This window comes from Nicotiana tabacum, chromosome 5 (assembly GCF_000715075.1).
Source record: "Nicotiana tabacum cultivar K326 chromosome 5, ASM71507v2, whole genome shotgun sequence".
Taxonomy (NCBI): Eukaryota; Viridiplantae; Streptophyta; class Magnoliopsida; order Solanales; family Solanaceae; genus Nicotiana; species Nicotiana tabacum.
The window spans coordinates 149,949,575-149,967,422 of NC_134084.1; the positions used below are offsets into that span (position 1 = coordinate 149,949,575).

The 17,848-nt window shown below is 35.4% G+C and overlaps 3 protein-coding genes across 4 annotated transcripts; 2 read left to right on the forward strand and 1 right to left on the reverse strand.

The window, feature by feature from the left end:
* The first annotated feature begins 539 nt into the window (after positions 1-539).
* Positions 540-8,210, forward strand: LOC107802971 (F-box/LRR-repeat protein 3). Of its 2 annotated transcripts, XR_012709916.1 has the most exons (9): positions 540-1,491; positions 3,402-3,527; positions 4,748-4,852; positions 4,933-5,326; positions 5,415-5,544; positions 5,688-5,982; positions 6,073-6,324; positions 6,553-6,681; positions 7,760-8,210. XR_012709916.1 is itself a non-coding variant. In XM_075254191.1 (8 exons), exons 1-8 carry the CDS (start codon positions 814-816, stop codon positions 6,607-6,609), a joined length of 2,037 nt encoding a protein of 678 aa, XP_075110292.1. In that variant the 5' UTR covers positions 540-813; the 3' UTR covers positions 6,610-6,931. The 2 variants fall into 2 exon arrangements, 1 of the variants encoding a protein (XP_075110292.1); XM_075254191.1 differs by lacking the exon at positions 7,760-8,210 and having other exon boundaries at positions 6,553-6,931.
* Positions 7,649-9,509, reverse strand: LOC107798168 (CASP-like protein 4B1). The gene is made up of 3 exons (XM_016621136.2): positions 9,083-9,509; positions 8,166-8,301; positions 7,649-8,059 (listed from the first exon to the last, which is right to left on the reverse strand). Exons 1-3 carry the CDS (start codon positions 9,346-9,348, stop codon positions 7,868-7,870), a joined length of 594 nt encoding a protein of 197 aa, XP_016476622.1. The 5' UTR covers positions 9,349-9,509; the 3' UTR covers positions 7,649-7,867.
* Positions 9,510-13,302: 3,793 nt separating this feature from the next.
* Positions 13,303-16,878, forward strand: LOC107798167 (putative protein phosphatase 2C 65). The gene is made up of 5 exons (XM_016621135.2): positions 13,303-13,692; positions 14,590-14,898; positions 15,005-15,122; positions 15,360-15,583; positions 16,368-16,878. Exons 1-5 carry the CDS (start codon positions 13,435-13,437, stop codon positions 16,797-16,799), a joined length of 1,341 nt encoding a protein of 446 aa, XP_016476621.2. The 5' UTR covers positions 13,303-13,434; the 3' UTR covers positions 16,800-16,878.
* Positions 16,879-17,848: the final 970 nt, after the last annotated feature.

Consider the following 17,848-nt stretch of genomic DNA (forward strand, 5'->3'; position numbering starts at 1 on the left):
CATGCTATAAGTATACCAATAGTAGCAGAATCAAGTTAATTTCCCTAGTAAACTTTCTAAATTACCATTAAAAATTAGCAATTAGGCTTTTTTACTACCAAGTGTAGAAGAATCAAGTTAATTTTCCTAGTAAACTTTCTAAATTACCATTAAAACATAGCAATTTTACTTTTTTACTCACAAGGAAGCTATGGAAAAGTCTATTTCGTATACGAATATGAGAGAGGCTCTCACTATTTTTTGCGTTTTCTCATCTTTATTTATTCCCTTACATTTAGTTTTGACATAAATAGAACATTTCCATTTTTCACTTATGATTTAGCTTCTCAAAATTTTAATGCAAATGAGAAATATTTTTACCAAGTTAGGTTTGTTTTGGAAAAACAAACACATTCTTAATAGTATTGCAACACATGCATCATCTAGGATAGGTATTATTATACATGAAGTCTCAAAGCTAAGAGGGTACATTGGTCTTTTCAAGAATATGGAGAAGTCCAAGAAGGATAAAAAAGTAAATTGAGACATTCTTCATCTTCACTTGGTTCTGAACTGCTCAAACTAGGCCAGTGTTTTTCTGTTAACGGTTGCTTCTAATTTTCCAACTTTTTCGGTCATCAAATTCACATACAAAATTTATATCCCCACCTTCAAATTTTCCCCTAAAATCCCACATACCCTCTTCTTATTCTTCCAAATTTCTCAACACATAGTATTTTTTTTTTTTTTTTTGAAAACCAAATCTGAGCTACAAAACAAAAGCTCTGTGTCAACTTGTATAGAAAACCATAAAGCTCCAATCTTTAGCTCAAAATGATCCCTAAAGTTTCAATCTTGGGAAAAATGAAGAAGCAAAAACCAAATTCAGAATCGAATTTCAACAACCACTTTGATCTTCTTTCTGAAGAAATTGTCTTTTCAATTCTTGATTATCTTAATGACAACCCAATTGACAAAAAATCATTTTCTCTTGTTTGCAAGTCTTTTTATGCTATTGAATCTCACCATAGGAAAACCTTGAAACCCCTTAGGTCAGAACACTTAACAAAGATTCTTAGCAGATACCCACAAGTTAACCATCTTGATCTTTCCCTTTGTCCTAGAATAACAGACAGTTCACTTACACTTATAGCTAGTTTTTGTAGGGAAATGTTGAGGTCAATTAATCTTTCAAGGTCTAAGTTTTTTACCCATGTGGGGTTGTCTAATTTGGTGTTGAACTGTGGGAATTTGGTTGAAATTGATTTGTCAAATGCAACAGAGTTGAAGGATGTGGGTGCTGCTGCATTAGCTGAGGCAAAGAACTTGGAGAAGTTGTGGTTGGTGAGGTGTAAGTCTATAACAGATATTGGACTTGGTTGTATTGCTGTAGGCTGCAGGAAGCTGAGGTTGCTTAGCCTGAGATGGTGTTTGGGTGTTGGTGATTTAGGTGTGGGTTTAATTGCTGTTAAGTGTAAGGAGATTCGTTGTTTGGATCTTTCTTACCTGCCGGTAATGGATCTTTTCTTCCCTTTATTTTGATTTTGAGATTGTTCTTTTGTGTTGTATATTCTTTTGGATGGTGAGTTTGTTTGGGTTGTTATCTTTTTGTGTTTCCCCTTTTGAGTTTAGTCCAACTTGTTTCTGTTTTATGCTTTCACAGTAAGCTTGTTTGTCTGTCTAATATACTCCCTCGGATTAATTTATATGACGTAATTTGATTGGACATGAAGCTTAACAAAGAAAGAAAGACTTTTGAAACTCGTGATCTTAAATATGCGATAATAGTTGTGTGGCTATGAGAATTCTGAAACTTGTGGACTATGAGAATTCTGAAACTTGTGGACTTAAACATGCCGTAACATTTCTATAGCTATAAAAGCTTGTCACGAAGGGTAAATGGGAGGTTCAAGTTAAATCTTTTCCAAATTTAGAAAGGTTCCATTCATTTTGAACCTGCTAACTAATAAGGAAATAGTGTCATTCTTTTTGGAACAGAGGGAGTAGTTCATTTAAACTCATTGTCATGCTATGAGTATGCTGTTGATTGGTTGGTTGTTCAGTTGACAATATTTATTCAGGACCTGAAGCTGGTGAATTCTATGTGTATCTTCATGTCGCAATCAATGATTATCATGTGACTTGTCACTTTACTTGAGGATTTCGAGAACTGTTTCATTTCTCATTGTCATAATTTTACCAAGCTAGTTAACATATTAATTGCTTATCAGATTAATTGACATACTTTCAAAATGGTTATGGAATTGGTTTATTTGAATTCTTATGTATCCTTGATGCCTAATATGCATATGTGTGTCGTATAACAAATGTAGCGTAAGTGAAGATTGTTTTGGGAATGTTAGTTTGTTATATCGTTAACATGGTCTAAGAGACTGCTATATTTAATCTTTGTAATTGAATGGAAGAACTTGTATATTATTCCAAGAGGTAACAGCTATAAATACATGTACATAGGGTTCTAACTATGGAAAGAATCAAAAAGGGAAATCCTATACATCTGCTATTAATGCTTATAACTATGCTATCTGCGCACATCACATCAAATGTGACTAAGTTCATTCTATAACAATCTTCTTTCTTAAAACTTCATAAGCATATTTTTGTTCTCTATCCTCCATAAGGAACGTAATGAGTTTGCAGTGGTCAACAAGTGCTTACGTGTCACTAATTCATCAAACTCAATGCTGATTCTTTTGAATTAGAAGGGAAAGGACATCCGTCAAAAAATTATCTAACATTATTACACATTTGCTAATATTCAACCTGTCTTAGACAAGTGTATCCTTTGTATTGCGTTTTCTCCACTGAGGAGATGCGCCTTTTAGCATGCTTCTGGCCTGAAGTTTGCCAAAGAGAAGCTACATTGCAGAGTCCAGCTATTGAATCCTCTTGAACACGCGTAACTCTACAATCCTATACCTTTTTGGATGAATAATTGAATGTTATCTTATTGTACTCCTGGATGACTTGAAATTATTGCAGGTTTTATTGCTGTAGAGCATCTACGCAGATTCTCTCATATGTGCACGCTGCTTAAGTATTAGTATAAGACCTAGTAAAGTAGCTGAATTTGTCTGGTCTACTCTACTGGCCTCAGTTACATTGGTGACCATTAATTACTATGAGAAAGTTCTTGTTGACGTGATTTCAAAGTCTCTTTTTTACTTACCAGTTTACTACGACTTTGGTTCTGAAGTTAAATTCCAGATGTAACAACGTTCTGGTGGCTTCCTTTATTTATGAAGTTGTTATATGTCATCTTTTTCAATGTCTTGTTATGAGATCCTATCTTCTTTTCTTTCTTCCCCCTTTTTTTTTCCGGTTTTGCTATGTTTTCCCCCCCTTTCTGCGGGCTCTATCTGAGTATTGTACAATAATATGTTAATCTTCTTATGATGCAGATCACTAATGAATGCTTATCGTCAATCTCGAAACTGCAATATCTTGAAGATTTGGTTCTAGAAGGTTGCTATGGGATTGATGATGACAGCCTTGCATCCCTCAAGCAAGGCTGCAAGTCACTAAAGGTGTGTACTCTTGAAGACTTTGGTTCTCATATTCTTCTTTCTTCAGAAAATAGAAAAAAATAAAGGGATATTGTTATTGTGTGGACTACAATTTGTGAATTGTGATATAATCCTAGCTTCAAGCACCCTTTCTTTCACATGTACAAAGTATATGGCTACTTTTCTTAATTGCCTAGTTAATAATTGGAGTCTCACGGAACTCAAGGGTGTGGCCTAGAGGTCAATGAAGTGGGTTAGGAACCATGAAGTGTAACAGCCCAGCCCGCTAGTAATATTTTGCGCTCTGGGCCTAGGCCCTCACGGGTTTAAAATGCGTCACTAGGGTCTAAGGCTTGTTAACTTATATACCCAGCATCCCTCTTGTGTTTTGCCGATGTGTGACTATGTCTAAAGCCTGAGGTGTTACATACACTCCCTCTTATGGACTCAACGTCCTCGCTAAGGTTTGTCCCACCGCATGGGATTTGCCTAAACTCAGCACTGAGGTTTGCCCCACCGCATGGGATTTGCCTAGACTCAGCACTGAGGTTTGCCCCGCCTAACCCGGATTTGCCTAAACTCAGTTGAACTCTGACCTACATCGGCATGGCTGACACAAGAGTGGCTCTGATACCATCTGTAACAGCCCAACCCGCTAGTGATATTGTCCGCTCTGGGCCTAGGCCCTCACGGGTTTAAAACGCGTCACTAGGGTCTAAGGCTTGTTAACTTATATACCCAACATCCCTCTTGTGTTTTGCCGATGTAGGACTATGTCTAAAGCCTGGGGTGTTACATGAAGTCTCAGGTTCAAATCCCAGCAGAGGCGAAAAGACTAGGTGACTTCCATCTGTCCAAGCTTGGAGGACAGACTTACCTGGTACTTGTTACTGGTGGGAGGTAGCAGGTATCTCGTTCTCGTGGAATTAGTCGAGGTTCGCATAAGCCGGCCCGGACATCACAATTATCAATAACAGAAAATAATACTTGGAGTCTCACTATGCCAACACTACTATAAGTTCTCTGAGATAGTTAATAATTGAGGTAACCTGGAGTATAGGCAGCTCAGAATTCTACCTGATTGTCAGATGTCCCAAAGAAGTGGCCTATTATGAAATTAAAGTGTTCCCTTGCACATCATTATCTGTTTTTGTTTTTGCTCCCCATTTACAAGTTATTGCTACTTTTCATTCAAAGTCACTGTTGACTAATATCACTACATGTATGTTGGCTTTTTTCAGGCACTTGATATGTCAAGCTGTCAGAATGTTAGTCACGTGGGTTTGTCATCTCTCACTAGCAGTGCCGAATGTCTGCAGCGACTTATCTTAGCATATGGTTCTCCTGTAAGGCTTAACTGACTTAAGCATCTTTCAGTAGTATGAGTTTTAATTCGATTGCTGATTTACAATTATTGGTATTTCAGGTAACATCAGCTGTCGCGGATAGCTTGCAGAAGCTTTCCAGGTTGCGGTCCGTCAAACTAGATGGTTGCCAAGTTACATGCTCTGGACTGCAAGCTATTGGAAATTGGTGTGTTTCACTAAGGGAACTGAGCTTAAGTAAATGCTTGGGGGTGACGGATGAAGGTCTCTGCTCCCTCGTAACAAAGCACAAAGACTTAAGGAAGCTTGACATTACTTGTTGCCGCAAGATAACTCACGTATCCATTTCCCATATAACAAATTCCTGTGCCTCCCTTACTTCTCTCAGGATGGAGTCTTGTACTCTAGTCCCGAGAGAAGCTTTTGTTCTAATTGGACAGCGTTGCCAGTACCTTGAAGAGCTTGACCTTACGGACAACGAAGTTGACGATGAAGGTCGCCCCTTTGCCCTAAAGGTTTCAGGCTTTTGTCGTAATTTCAAAACTTCCACCTTTTTGTATCTTATGCTCTCCTACATGTGCAGGCTTGAAGTCCATTTCCAAGTGTGCCCGTCTTTCCAGCCTAAAGCTGGGGATCTGCCTGAATATAACTGATCAGGGAGTTACTCACATTGGCATGTGCTGCTCAAATCTTAAGGAGCTTGATTTATACAGGTGTATATTTCACAGTGCTTCATATCTTGTGCAATTTCTTTGACCTTTTTTTTTTGGTGATAGACTGGGAAACTCTAACTCTACGCTATGACATTCGAGAGATAAAGTGTGCTGATTGCTGGATTAATTATTCTTCTTGACAGATCAGCTGGAATATCCGACTTGGGAATGTTAGCAGTTGCTCGCGGTTGTGTTGGCCTTGAAATGATCAATATTGCCTATTGCAATCGTATTACTGATGGCTCGTTCGTATCTTTATCCAAGTGTTCAAAGTTGAATACACTCGAAAGTAGAAGTTGTCCTTTTGTCACATCTTTTGGTCTTGCCGCTGTTGCTGTGGGATGTAAGCAACTTACCAAGCTAGACATCAAAAACTGCCGCAACATTGATGATGCTGGAATGATTCCACTTGCTCACTTCTCGCTTAACCTCAAACAGGTAACTACAGTTTCTCTTTCATTGAATGTAATGTTCGACGGAGTGAAGCATTGGCATCTAATAATAGCTGGTCATCCGTCACATACACAGATAAATCTATCGTACACTTCAGTGACGGACGTAGGGCTGTTGTCTCTTGCCAGCATCAGCAGTCTGCAGAACATTACAATCCTACACCTGAAAGGTTTGTCTCCCGGTGGACTAGGAGCTGCACTTTTGGCTTGCGGCGGACTTACTAAAGTTAAACTGCAGACATCATTTAAACCTTTGCTACCACAACCTCTTCTTCAACATTTAGAAGCCCGAGGTTGTGTGTTCCAATGGAGAGAGAAACCATTTCAGGTACTTTTCTCATATGATTCTAACCCTTTCCATTTCCCCTGAAAAGTATGTCATGCCACTTCTGTGTTCGTCAGAAATACATTGTAGCGTGAATCAATTAGAATTGCATAGTTTAGCTAAAGATGACAATAGCTCCGAATTGTTTGATCTAAAACACGTTTTTGCTTTAATTATCATTGTTGTAATAATGAAAATATCTTGTTTCTTAATCCTATTGGTTAAACACAGGCTGAAGTAGATCCAATATGCTGGAAAATTCAGCTGGATAATTTAGATGAAGATTAAAGTCAACCGTTTGAGCCATTTATGCTGGTGGCCTGTGACGAATGGATCGTCGTCCCAAAGCTTTCTAGTCAGGTCATTTGTTCATCTGTTAGCACTTTATCTGGCATTAGGTGCATTATTTCTGGTGCCTGTTTTTCCGGTTTCGCGTCTGCAACTTGTTCATATGTACTCTTTAAATACTCTGTAAATTCCAAAGAAGAGGGAAAGTAATTTGCCATTCAGCATTGCCCTACCTGGCATTAGATCAATTTTGTCACAAATAGATGGATTGAACAGATTGAGAAAACCATGTTTCGATGACTGCTTTGTGAATCGTTTATTACTTTCTACTTAATTTTTTTTTAAAAAAAATTACTACAAGAAGCTTTTCTCTTGCCTTAAAACGTCACTCGGTTTTCTGGAAAAAAAGAACAGCAGAAAGTGTAGTCTCACAACTTTCTAGCTAAACTATGCACCCAGATGAAGCGGCAAGCAGCATGCATTGCTCCGAAGAACCTATAAAAAGGAGATGGTTGTGGCGCGAAGTACTCTTGTGCACCTATGTCATTCGGCTTGTGCGCAAGCCCGCCCTCTTATGTTATGGAAGAATTGAGGAAAGATGCCTTTGAATGGTCGTAATCGTTGACAACCCGACCGATGTACCTCTTCATCCTTAATCAGATATCTCAGGTTCAAGTTCTGCGAATGGAGTCTCCTTTGGAAGAGAGCGCTTTACTAATGTCTTGGTTTCAACTCCTGGGAATGGAATAGCCTTTGGTAGAGAGCGTTTTACCATCTATAGTGAGACCTTCTAGCGCAAATTCGAATTAGTCGGGCCACACAGCAACTAGCGGACACCGGTGAAGAACAAAAAGAATTGAGAAACTAAATAAATGTTCCCTCATTCCATTTTCGCTGATTTACATTCTATTATAGGGTCAGAAGTAATTTTCTCTCACGGCAATTTTCTGTCAACAATCTAAATGAAATTTCTATCTAGTTATAATTTTAATTTCCAAAAGAAAAATTAATCTATATCTCAATGCAAGACCAAACGATATGTAAATGGAGTAAGTTTAACAAATATTATGAGATGTGGAGAAGGAATAACCTCTCTGCAGCTTTGATACATATGTACAGATCAATTTACACTCTGAATTTTAACATACAGGTTCAGCAAACAGGAAATATTGAGGTTCAGATGAACCGGTGATGGAACTCTACAGCCGCCCCTGTACATAGGCAGAATAATCAGACTCAGAATATCTTTATGATCTCATCAGATGTAGGATTTATTTGAGAGCTTATATCCAGAAATCAGAGCTGACACTGCCAAAGCAAAGAATGCCAAGAACTCCATACTAATTGCTGCTACTGAAGAATCTGTGAATATGTTGTCACTATTTTCTCTCATCCTATTTGTCAATGGCACAGCAGATGATGCAGCTGATAATAACAAGTATGCTACTACCTGCAATTCCCATAAAATTTTAGATCAAAATTCAATCAAGAATTACTCTTCCTTTTTCAAGTTTATTGAATTTAATTGTTTCATGTAAATATAGAAAATTACTAACCTGATCACTAATGAAGCTTAGCAAAGCTAATTTCTGCCGTGAAAATGATTCCTTGCCAGTTGAAAGTTCATGAATTTGTCTCAGAACTTGCAATCCTGTATATAATGTGGACAGAATTGCAATAGCCAACACATACCTGTTATAACCACATCCCAAAAATCCAATTTAATTTCCAAGATTAGAAATTACTACTACATCTCCCAAACTCATTTCATCCAATATTATGCAATATATATAATTAAATATAAAAATGAAAAATATCTGAAAATTTCTATATATTTTTTCAAGGCAAAATACAGAAACAAACATTTAAGTTGACCGCAACTGTCCAACTTACCAAGTGACCATATAGACATCTCAACTTAACACAAATATATCTCGTGGACACCCATACAGAAACATACACTTAAAATGATGGAGATAGCCAGATAGGAAAGTCGGTTGCCAAAGTGGTGGTGCCGATGGTGGCAGATGGCTGGTGCTGGTTATGGCTTGATTACGGATGAAGAAATTGGGGTCCACACAAAAGAATAAGAAAAAAATGTAACTTTAAGAGCCTTCACGCGCCCAAAGATACGTGAAGGTCAAACATTTTGGCCATGTTAGCGGAATAGGTCCACGAGACATATTTGTGTCAAGTTGAGGTGTCTATATGGTCACTTGGTAAATTGGTAAATTGGAGCGTGAGACTAATAGTTGAGACGAACTTTTAAGTGTTTGTTTCTGTATTTTGACTTTTTCTACTTTCATATAAACCTCCAACTGAACTAAAAGATTCCTAAAACATATAGGATCTAAAATAAATTAACATAGTAACATAACTAAAACTTAGTCAAAACAAATTGATATTGCCTATACCTTTTTTAATTCAAAGAAGAAAAAAAAAATCACGATTATGGTCCAAATGAAGTGTATACCTGTATTCTTCATATCGATCAAAATCTTTCCAATCACCATGAGTATTGCTAGCCATGACAATGAAAGCAATCAATGAAAAAACCAAGCCAAAACCATGCAAAACTAAAGAACCCCTCTTCACCAAATCTTCTCTTTTCCACCTTCTGACGATGTTGGACACTCCGGCGCCGATTCCCGGTGCTTGGCTCTCTCCATCTCCGGCTGCCGGAGGTGTAGCAGGTGCTGGCAAACCATCTATCACCTTATGAACGTTTTCATCCGCCATTTTCTACTCAAAAAACAAGGCCGTTAATAGGCTAATAAAACAGTAAAATTGGGGAAGGTCAAGTATTATTGATAGTTTGGGGATTGGGAAGTTATTATAAGTAGAAGAAAGAAGAAGGGGAAAGAAGAGAAGGCTGAGGGTGGCTTAAAGGATGAGAACATTGCAGAGACTACAAACTAGGACTACTGTTTTCTTTGCTGTATTTGACAACTCAGTTTTGTCCTCATTTTAAAATTGGTTCGGGATGAGAAAAAGAATGTTTTTCTGCTATAGTAAATTATATGGAGTTATGTACACCGAAAATATGCACAAGCGTAAAGTTGTTGTCATGTCAACGGGAGGTCGTGGGTTTGAGCCATGGAAACAGTATCTTATAGAAATGCAGGTTAAGACTGCAAATAATAAATTCTTGAGTTCCGATTCTTCATCGAATCCCGCATATAATGAAAACTTAATCCATCAAACTGCCTTTTATGTACATAAAAAATATGCGTAGATTATACACTGAAAAACATATATATCGGTTAAATATTACTCCTACTTGTTACAGTTATATATTATCTTTTGAACTCTTCACGCGCCATTTCTTACTGAATTACACGCTACATGTCGTGTTAGTAAAAGTGTTTAATAAATATAAATGTTGATTGGTATAAGTGTTTAATAGTTACTAGTCTTAGTTCATATGTCAAAATAAAAGGATCGGATAAGTTTAGGAGGTCATGTATGTATTATTGCTAAATATGGTTTTCATATTAACAGTCCAAAAATTAAACAAGATGATTATTATGGACAACAAATTAAATGATACTCTCACTGGTCCACAATAAGTGATTTTTTGACTATTTTCACACAAATTAAGAAATTAACCTTTTAATATTTTAGCAATAAAATTGACCTTATTAACCTTTACTATCTCTTCACATGAACACTTGTAACACATACTCCAACACTATTTACTCCAAGAGAAATATAAAAAAAAATAATTAATTCATTCTTAAAATATAAAAAAAAATATCTTAGACCATAAAAAAACCAAAAGATCACTAAGACCGGAGGAAGGTGAAACTCATATCTGATTGGCTGAGCTGTTAAAAGCTTTCGTGTCAATATTCGTAAGGAACTTCGGTTGATGCCGCTTTACACTGTAGACCCAGTTTCCAGATAGATCGGGTTTGTATGAGTGGACCCTGCTGAGTCAACTCAGATTCCAGGTCATCTAATCGAGATCCGTCCAATTGAAATTAGACTGTTTCAATTTAGATGACATACTTTCTCTATTAGGGGTCGTTTGGTAGGATGCATTAGATAAATTAATGCATGCATTAGCTTTGTGTATTAATAATACATTGTTTGGTAGATATTTTGAATCTATGCATTAGTTATGCAGACATTAGTTATACATCCTATTTGGTATTATCCTATGCATAACTAATGCATAGAAAATAATGGTATTAGCAATGCAATGGATTTTAATGCATGCATCAGCTTAGTTAAAGACAAAATTGTCCTTCAAAATTTATGTTTTATTAAAATATACTAGTTAATATATTAATGCAAGTTCAAAATAATCCAAATAGTGAGAAATAAAATTATATCCCTAGTAAATAAATAAATACTTAGCATATTTTCTTTTCTTATAAATAAATATTTAATTTTATTTTACAACATAGGTAGACAAATAAAATAATTTTTTTTAAAACTTTTTCATATAAAAATATTTCTCAACATATATTTCTTTTAAAAAGTTAGAGTGTGGACTAGATTTGAGGGCATTTTTGTAAACAAATAATTCTTTTAGAAATTGTGCAATACTTTAATACATCAAACCAAATAATGGATAAGAAATATGTCAGCATAACTAATACTAGCATAACTAATGCAAGTATAACTAATACCAGCATTACTAATACACCATATTCAACATTATTCTTATGCACCCTACCAAACGACCCCTAAGTTCGTTCAAAAAATAGTAGCATATTATACAATTGAAAATTTATTGGGAAACTTAGACAAATGTCCCAAATAAGTTTCAACTTACCAACCTCTAGTAATTAGTCATAGACTTACCAAAACTAGCCAAACATATATAAAAATTAAAAAACCAAATAATAAGGCTCTTTCTCTCAAAGAATCACATGCAAAAATCATCTTCCATATATTTTAAGCGTGATTAGCAACACTAGATGTAAGACGGAAAGGAAATTTCATGGATGAGCTAGCAAATAAGGTGATGAAATACAAAAATAAAATAAAATACAATATTCCAAAAATCTAAACAAAAAAGGAATTCTTTTTTAATGAGTATAGTTGAAATTCATTGAAAACATATAGATAAGTCAATATACAAAATCTGAGGAAGATTGGAGGTGATTTGGACTGGTTTTGTATCAAAATTCGTAATTAAATCGAGTTCAAAAAATTCTTCTGCGACACATGTATCAAACATGTATCACATATGTATCTCAAACACATGTATACATGGATATACATGTGATACACAATTGATACAAACATGATACATATGTGATACACAAATGATACACATATATATATTTTTTTTCATATTCAGTTTTTACTTCGAATTTTTAATTCAAACCACCTCAAAACTTCACCAAATCATCCCAAAACTGAGATTCAAAACTCCTTAAGATATACCCAATCTATTCTAATAGCATCCACTCAAAAAAAAGCAAAAATTTGATATTTTTTGGCTACAAATAGCTAATTGGTTAATATTAGTAATATTATATTAGTACTCCCTCCATTTCATATTAAATGAGGTACTTTTCTTTTTATTCTCTTCTAAAACAAATGACACATTTCTAAATTTGAAAATAATTCAACTTTAAACTCTTTCATTTTACCCATTTACCCTTAATGAGAAGTTTTTATAGCTACACAAATGTCATGACCCCACAAACTTTTTACCCCTTAAGCTTTTAAGACCACAAGTTTCAAAAGTCTTCTTCTTTTTTCTTAAACTCCGTGCCGAGTCAAACTACCTGATATAATATGAAACGAAGGAGGTAATATTTTAGGAATTGGCCAGTTTTTGTAATGAGCTACTTATAAATGGAAATAGATGGTAGTTTTCCAAATTTATTTTACCCTTAATGAGAATTTTGTATAATCACATAAATATCATGGGCCCACAAAACTTTTATCCCTTAAACTTTTAATATTACAAGTTTCAAAAATCTTCTTTTCTTTTTCTTAAATTCCGTGCCGAATCAAATTACCTCATCTAAATTGAAACGCAAGGAATATGTTTTTATTAAGCGACAACTTAAGTTACAAACTTGGTTTCCTATATAAAATAGCTTATATAGGAAATCTAAGTTCGTGACTTAAATTATCGCTTAATAAACACATAGCGAGAATTATTATTGCATTTTTTTTCTCGTTGTTAGCTTATTTCGTCGTTCGAAAAGAGTTATTGCTGATATGTATGTTACTGATAAGAGTAATAATAAAAGGGCAAAAGTTACTGGAATGATGTCAAGGTCTAGTTCTAGAAGTACTACAAATATGTCTAGAAGATTAATTAGGGACGCCAAATCATAAAAATTAAGATAACAAAAACTTTAGGCCAAAAGAGATTATGTTCACCCATTTCCTTATGTAAAATTGGGTTTTTCTTACTCTATAATATTAATTATTATGTAAAAGGAAAAAGACAAAAGAAAATCAAGGGCTGAAATGGCAAGTAAGAGTCAAATTGACTGGCCATATTGGTGTAACAAAAAAGAATTATGACCTTTGCATGGGTAAAAATGAGGTCTATTTTTTTACGCTAATAATATTCTCTCTATACTACTACATGTTTCATTTTTTTTCCTCTACAAATCATGAATGTTCTCTTATGAGACAACATTCATGATTTGCTCATCACCTTCCTCTTCTTTTTTTCTGATTTCCCTATTTAATTAAGGAATCAGACATATACTCCATATCCACAATTCTGTCCAAACTAAATCAGGTTTTTTTGTTGCAGAATCTTGTTTAATTACATGTGATAATGGCTTTGATCTCCATCTAATCTCAAAGGGGGCTGAATTAATTAAGGCAAATTAATTAGAGATGGGTGCATGTTGTACCTGTCAAAGGGGGCAAAATTTTGAAGGCAAACATCATAATCACAATCATAATCATAATCATCATAATTATTATGAGGAAAATAATGGGGAGCAGAAAGAGATTGAAGATGATTATCAAAGCATAGTAGGAAGAGGAGATTTGGGTGCCAATGTCAGATTATGTGGATTTTCTAAATTTGTATCAATGTATAGTCAACAAGGTAAAAAGGGGATCAATCAAGATGCCATGACTGTTTGGGAGGTATTCTTCTTTTCATTTCTTTTGGATTATTAGGGTGCCCTCTTTCTTCATCATCCTATATTCCATTCAAAAATGATTCCCTAAAAGATACAAATTTTCTCCTCTATTTTTTCCTTTTTTTCCTCTTCTAAATCATTTTTTCGGAAACAGCCTCTAAGATTTGTTTACACACTACTCCTCATACCCCTTTTTTGTGGGATTACACTGAGATTGTTGTTGTTGTTGTAAATCATTTGAACAATACAAGTTAGATATATTTCACAATTCAAAGGCAGGGTATTATGTATATTGTCATTAATAATCTCTAAATTCATTCAAATAATTCATTTTAATTCATACTAATGTTTCCGAGCCATATTGGCCCAAGGGTGGTCAATTGAATCCCGTTATCAAAAAATTATGTTGAGGCTTAGGCCATCAACTTTTTTATGCATATTGATAGTTGAATCCCATTAATACAATGAAAATTTCCTTCGTTGTGGTCAGGGGGTTTAAAATATGTTTTAGGTCATGGATAACTCGTAGCTGTTAGGGGTGGAGCTAGTGTTAGATTTATGTGTTCGGCCGAGACCAGCAGTTTTGAGTATTTGTCGAAATCTATTGAATATCTCTGAATGTTAAATTAGAACCTAGTAACTCAAAAAGACTAGAATCTTGAACTGATAAGCTTCAAATCCCGACTCCGACTCTGGTAGCTGTGATGTTTTCACATTTTCTGGATCCCTTTGTCTCCAATCCAGTCCTGACCCTGCTGACATTCATCTTGAATTCTCATGACTTTCAACTTCCATAGGGATAGTAGTTTTATTTTTCTATTCTAGAGCTTACAGTATAATTTATTATCTGAAAATGGAGGCAGAGGATTGATATTTTAAATGATTACATACTATTATACAGAACTTTGGTGGACAGAAAGGTATGTTCTTCTGTGGTGTTTTTGATGGACATGGACCCTCCGGCCACAAGGTGGCGCGCTATGTTAGAGATTTCTTACCTTCCAAAATTTCATCATATAATAATGAGATCAGTACCAACAGTATTAGATGGGATGTCGAAAAGGATGATAGTGAAGCTGACAACCCATACTTTGTTGCATGGAGAGATAAATTTCTCAAGTCTTTTAAAGAAATGGATGAAGAACTTGAAGGTGATGGTTCTATTGAAAGTTACTGCAGTGGCACGACAGCAGTAACTCTAGTTAAACAGGTAAAAAAACATACTTGAAAGAACCAAAATTTGTTGAGATGATCAGTTTTTTCTCCTGTTTTTTTTGGGTGTATTTTGAGGTGGCTCTAATTGTTGAATTTTTCAGGGAGAACATTTGATAGTTGGAAATTTAGGAGATTCTCGCGCTATTATTTGCACCAGGGACGACAAAAATGAGCTCGTTTCTGAACAACTCACAGTGGACTTGAAACCTAACCTCCCAGGTAGGTGTTTTTTTGACGCTATCAATGTATTATAATCGTCGGTTATAACAGTTTATTCACTGCATTTTAGTGTATCAAATTATAGTTACTATAGATAGTTACCTGTTGTTACATGTCATCTTAATCTGATGGTATTAACAATCTTTATTCTGTCACTGCTTGCGAAAGTGTTTACATATGTTAGTTTTATTGGATTGACTTCACTTTGTTAACATATTGTGCTGTCGATTTCATCAGCTGAATATGAGAGAATAAGAAGTTGTGAAGGAAGAGTAATGGCGATGGAGGAAGAGCCAAGTGTATATAGGGTGTGGATGCCGGATCAAGATTGCCCTGGCCTAGCCATGGCTAGAGCTTTCGGAGATTTTTGCTTGAAAGATTTCGGCCTTATCTCTGTCCCTGAAGTTTATTATAGAAAGCTTACTGAGAAAGATGAATTCATCGTCTTGGCTTCAGATGGGGTAAGCTATATCAGAATTCAAACTTCTTACTTATTCACTTATTCCAAGTTTTTTGGCTATAACTTACAAAAAAGAACAATGCTATCTTTTTATGTCTCTAAAATTTGTGATAATAAGTACATGTTTTTGTGTAGCTTATTGATCAAACTATTACTACATTGTTGCCTACAGTGGTTGAGCCAGGATTCTCATTAAGAAGTGTTAAAATATACAAAAGTAAATATATGGAAAAAATTAAGGGAAGTCGACATGTAATATATATGCATATAAGTTTTTTTTAATTATCTACACCTGTATCTTTTCCGCTACTGGTTGTGTAGTATGCCAAACTTGGAGTTAGACTTCAACATCTAATGAAAAGCTCCCCCTAAAACATTTTGGCCAACACTATAGGACTAGAGGCGGATCCATGACTTAAGAGTCTTAGGTCCAGAGTGATCGCTATCTAATATATATGTGTATGCACACAATGGCCGAGTCATGAATTTCACTAAGAGGAGTCAAAATATAAAGAAGTAAGCATATGAAGAAGCTAAGGGGACTCAATATATAGATACATAAAATGAAAAAAGAATGACTTATATACACAGTGTAGTTTCCTGGTAAAGGGGCGTCAGTTGACTTTCCTTGGCAAATGGTGGCTCTGGCACTGCATGCACATATACAATCATATACATAGTCCAAGTCGAAAGCAAGGGGTCAGTCACTATATATATGTAGGACCTTAAGCGACTCATAGACTTAATAAGGCAGCTAATGCACATCTTCTTTTTTTAATATATAGTTGTGGGATGTTTTAAGCAACGATGAAGTGATTCGTATAGTAGCAACAGCAAGGAAGCGATCTATTGCAGCAAGACTGGTGGTGCATCATGCAGTTCGAGCCTGGAAATACAAGTACCCGTGTGCCAAGGTCGATGATTGTGCTGTCGTTTGCTTGTTCTTGAAACGCCAAAGGCCTCTGCTAACGAAATCATTGTCAGAAGTGACTGAGCTGAGCTTAAATTACACAGAGCTAGCAAGCAGTCAAAACAACACCCCCAATTCCAAGATAGATGATGGTCTTGATACACTGCTAAATTATCAACTCAAGGAAGAAAAAGATCCAAATGTTGTTGCAACTGGACTTAATGATGGATCAGGTAATGATCATAACAAGAGTTCGTCAAGGCACGCTCGTTACCTTAGCAGAAGAAAATCTGCAATGAATTTTTGAGTCCATTGATCAGCTGTATATGTTAAACTAAAAAATGTACACTACAAATTTAAATGAAATACTTGTATGTATTTTGATTTGTATAGTAGTCATGGGATAAAAGTTTTAAGGCAAAAGAATTTGGTGGGTAAAATATCGTAAAATCAAGTCTGACACTTTTGGATAGTTGAAATCGTTAGCAGTATATTGAGGCTAGTTAGATAACCTTAACCTAAATATAGCGCAGTCACTCCACTCAGAGGTGGAGCTAGCATGTCGGTTACGAGTTCGGTCGAACTTAGTAACTTTCATCCAAACCATTTTATTTGTCCAAATTCATTAAATATGTGCAAATTATTAATTTAGAACCGATTAATTTAATAAAAAAACTAAAATCCCAAACATTATTAGTTTCAAATCTTGTCTCCGCTACTGACTCTGCGCTCCAACTAATCATGTGCTAAAATAGGATTTGACATTGTCATTGAAAGTTGAATTGACTTTGTTTTTGAATTGGAGAGTTGAAAGAGCCTCTAAATTTTTCTTTACTAATTGACAAAATGATTCAGTCTGTTTAATAAAACCGGGTTCAGCCAAACTTGATTTTAGGAATTTTTACTTTCTATAGCAAAGGTTAACATCTTATTTATTTTAAATAAATACCATTTAAAAAAATTATATTTTATAGATATTTTTTAAGGTTTATAACAAAATATTTAATTTTAATTATCTCCTAGCCCTAAGCCACTGAATACGCTAATCAGTTACACTTTTTTTTCCTCTACTTTGATACATCCCATTATATTCTATCCAAGGTGGTCTTTCAAATCGCCATCCGTGGTCGGAACTCGTTGATTGCTCGGCCTTCTCCAAACCCGAATCCGTTTCTGATGCTACCCTCCGTATCCGCAAAAACTATTCCTATTTCCGTACCAATTACCTTTCCCTCATCACCATTGTTCTCGCCTTTTCCCCAATCACAAACCCATTTTCCCTTTTTCTTCTCGCCGGTCTCCTTGCTGCTTGGCTTTTCCTCTACCTTTTTCGTCCGTCGGATCCACCTTTGGTTT

What these genes read in the sequence shown, in the direction of transcription:
- LOC107798168 (XM_016621136.2), bottom strand. Translation starts at nt 9,348, where the DNA reads ATGGCGGATGAAAACGTTCATAAGGTGATAGATGGTTTGCCAGCACCT. An exon ending in GATCGATATGAAGAATACAG is followed by an intron (nt 8,302 to 9,082) that starts GTATACACTTCA and finishes TGGTTATAACAG; the next exon opens with GTATGTGTTGGCTATTGCAA. An exon ending in TAAGCTTCATTAGTGATCAG is followed by an intron (nt 8,060 to 8,165) that starts GTTAGTAATTTT and finishes TGGGAATTGCAG; the next exon opens with GTAGTAGCATACTTGTTATT.
- LOC107798167 (XM_016621135.2), top strand. Translation starts at nt 13,435, where the DNA reads ATGGGTGCATGTTGTACCTGTCAAAGGGGGCAAAATTTTGAAGGCAAA. An exon ending in CAGTAACTCTAGTTAAACAG is followed by an intron (nt 14,899 to 15,004) that starts GTAAAAAAACAT and finishes TGAATTTTTCAG; the next exon opens with GGAGAACATTTGATAGTTGG. An exon ending in TCGTCTTGGCTTCAGATGGG is followed by an intron (nt 15,584 to 16,367) that starts GTAAGCTATATC and finishes TTTAATATATAG; the next exon opens with TTGTGGGATGTTTTAAGCAA.
- LOC107802971 (XM_075254191.1), top strand. Translation starts at nt 814, where the DNA reads ATGATCCCTAAAGTTTCAATCTTGGGAAAAATGAAGAAGCAAAAACCA. An exon ending in AAGGCTGCAAGTCACTAAAG is followed by an intron (nt 3,528 to 4,747) that starts GTGTGTACTCTT and finishes GGCTTTTTTCAG; the next exon opens with GCACTTGATATGTCAAGCTG. An exon ending in GGAGAGAGAAACCATTTCAG is followed by an intron (nt 6,325 to 6,552) that starts GTACTTTTCTCA and finishes GGTTAAACACAG; the next exon opens with GCTGAAGTAGATCCAATATG.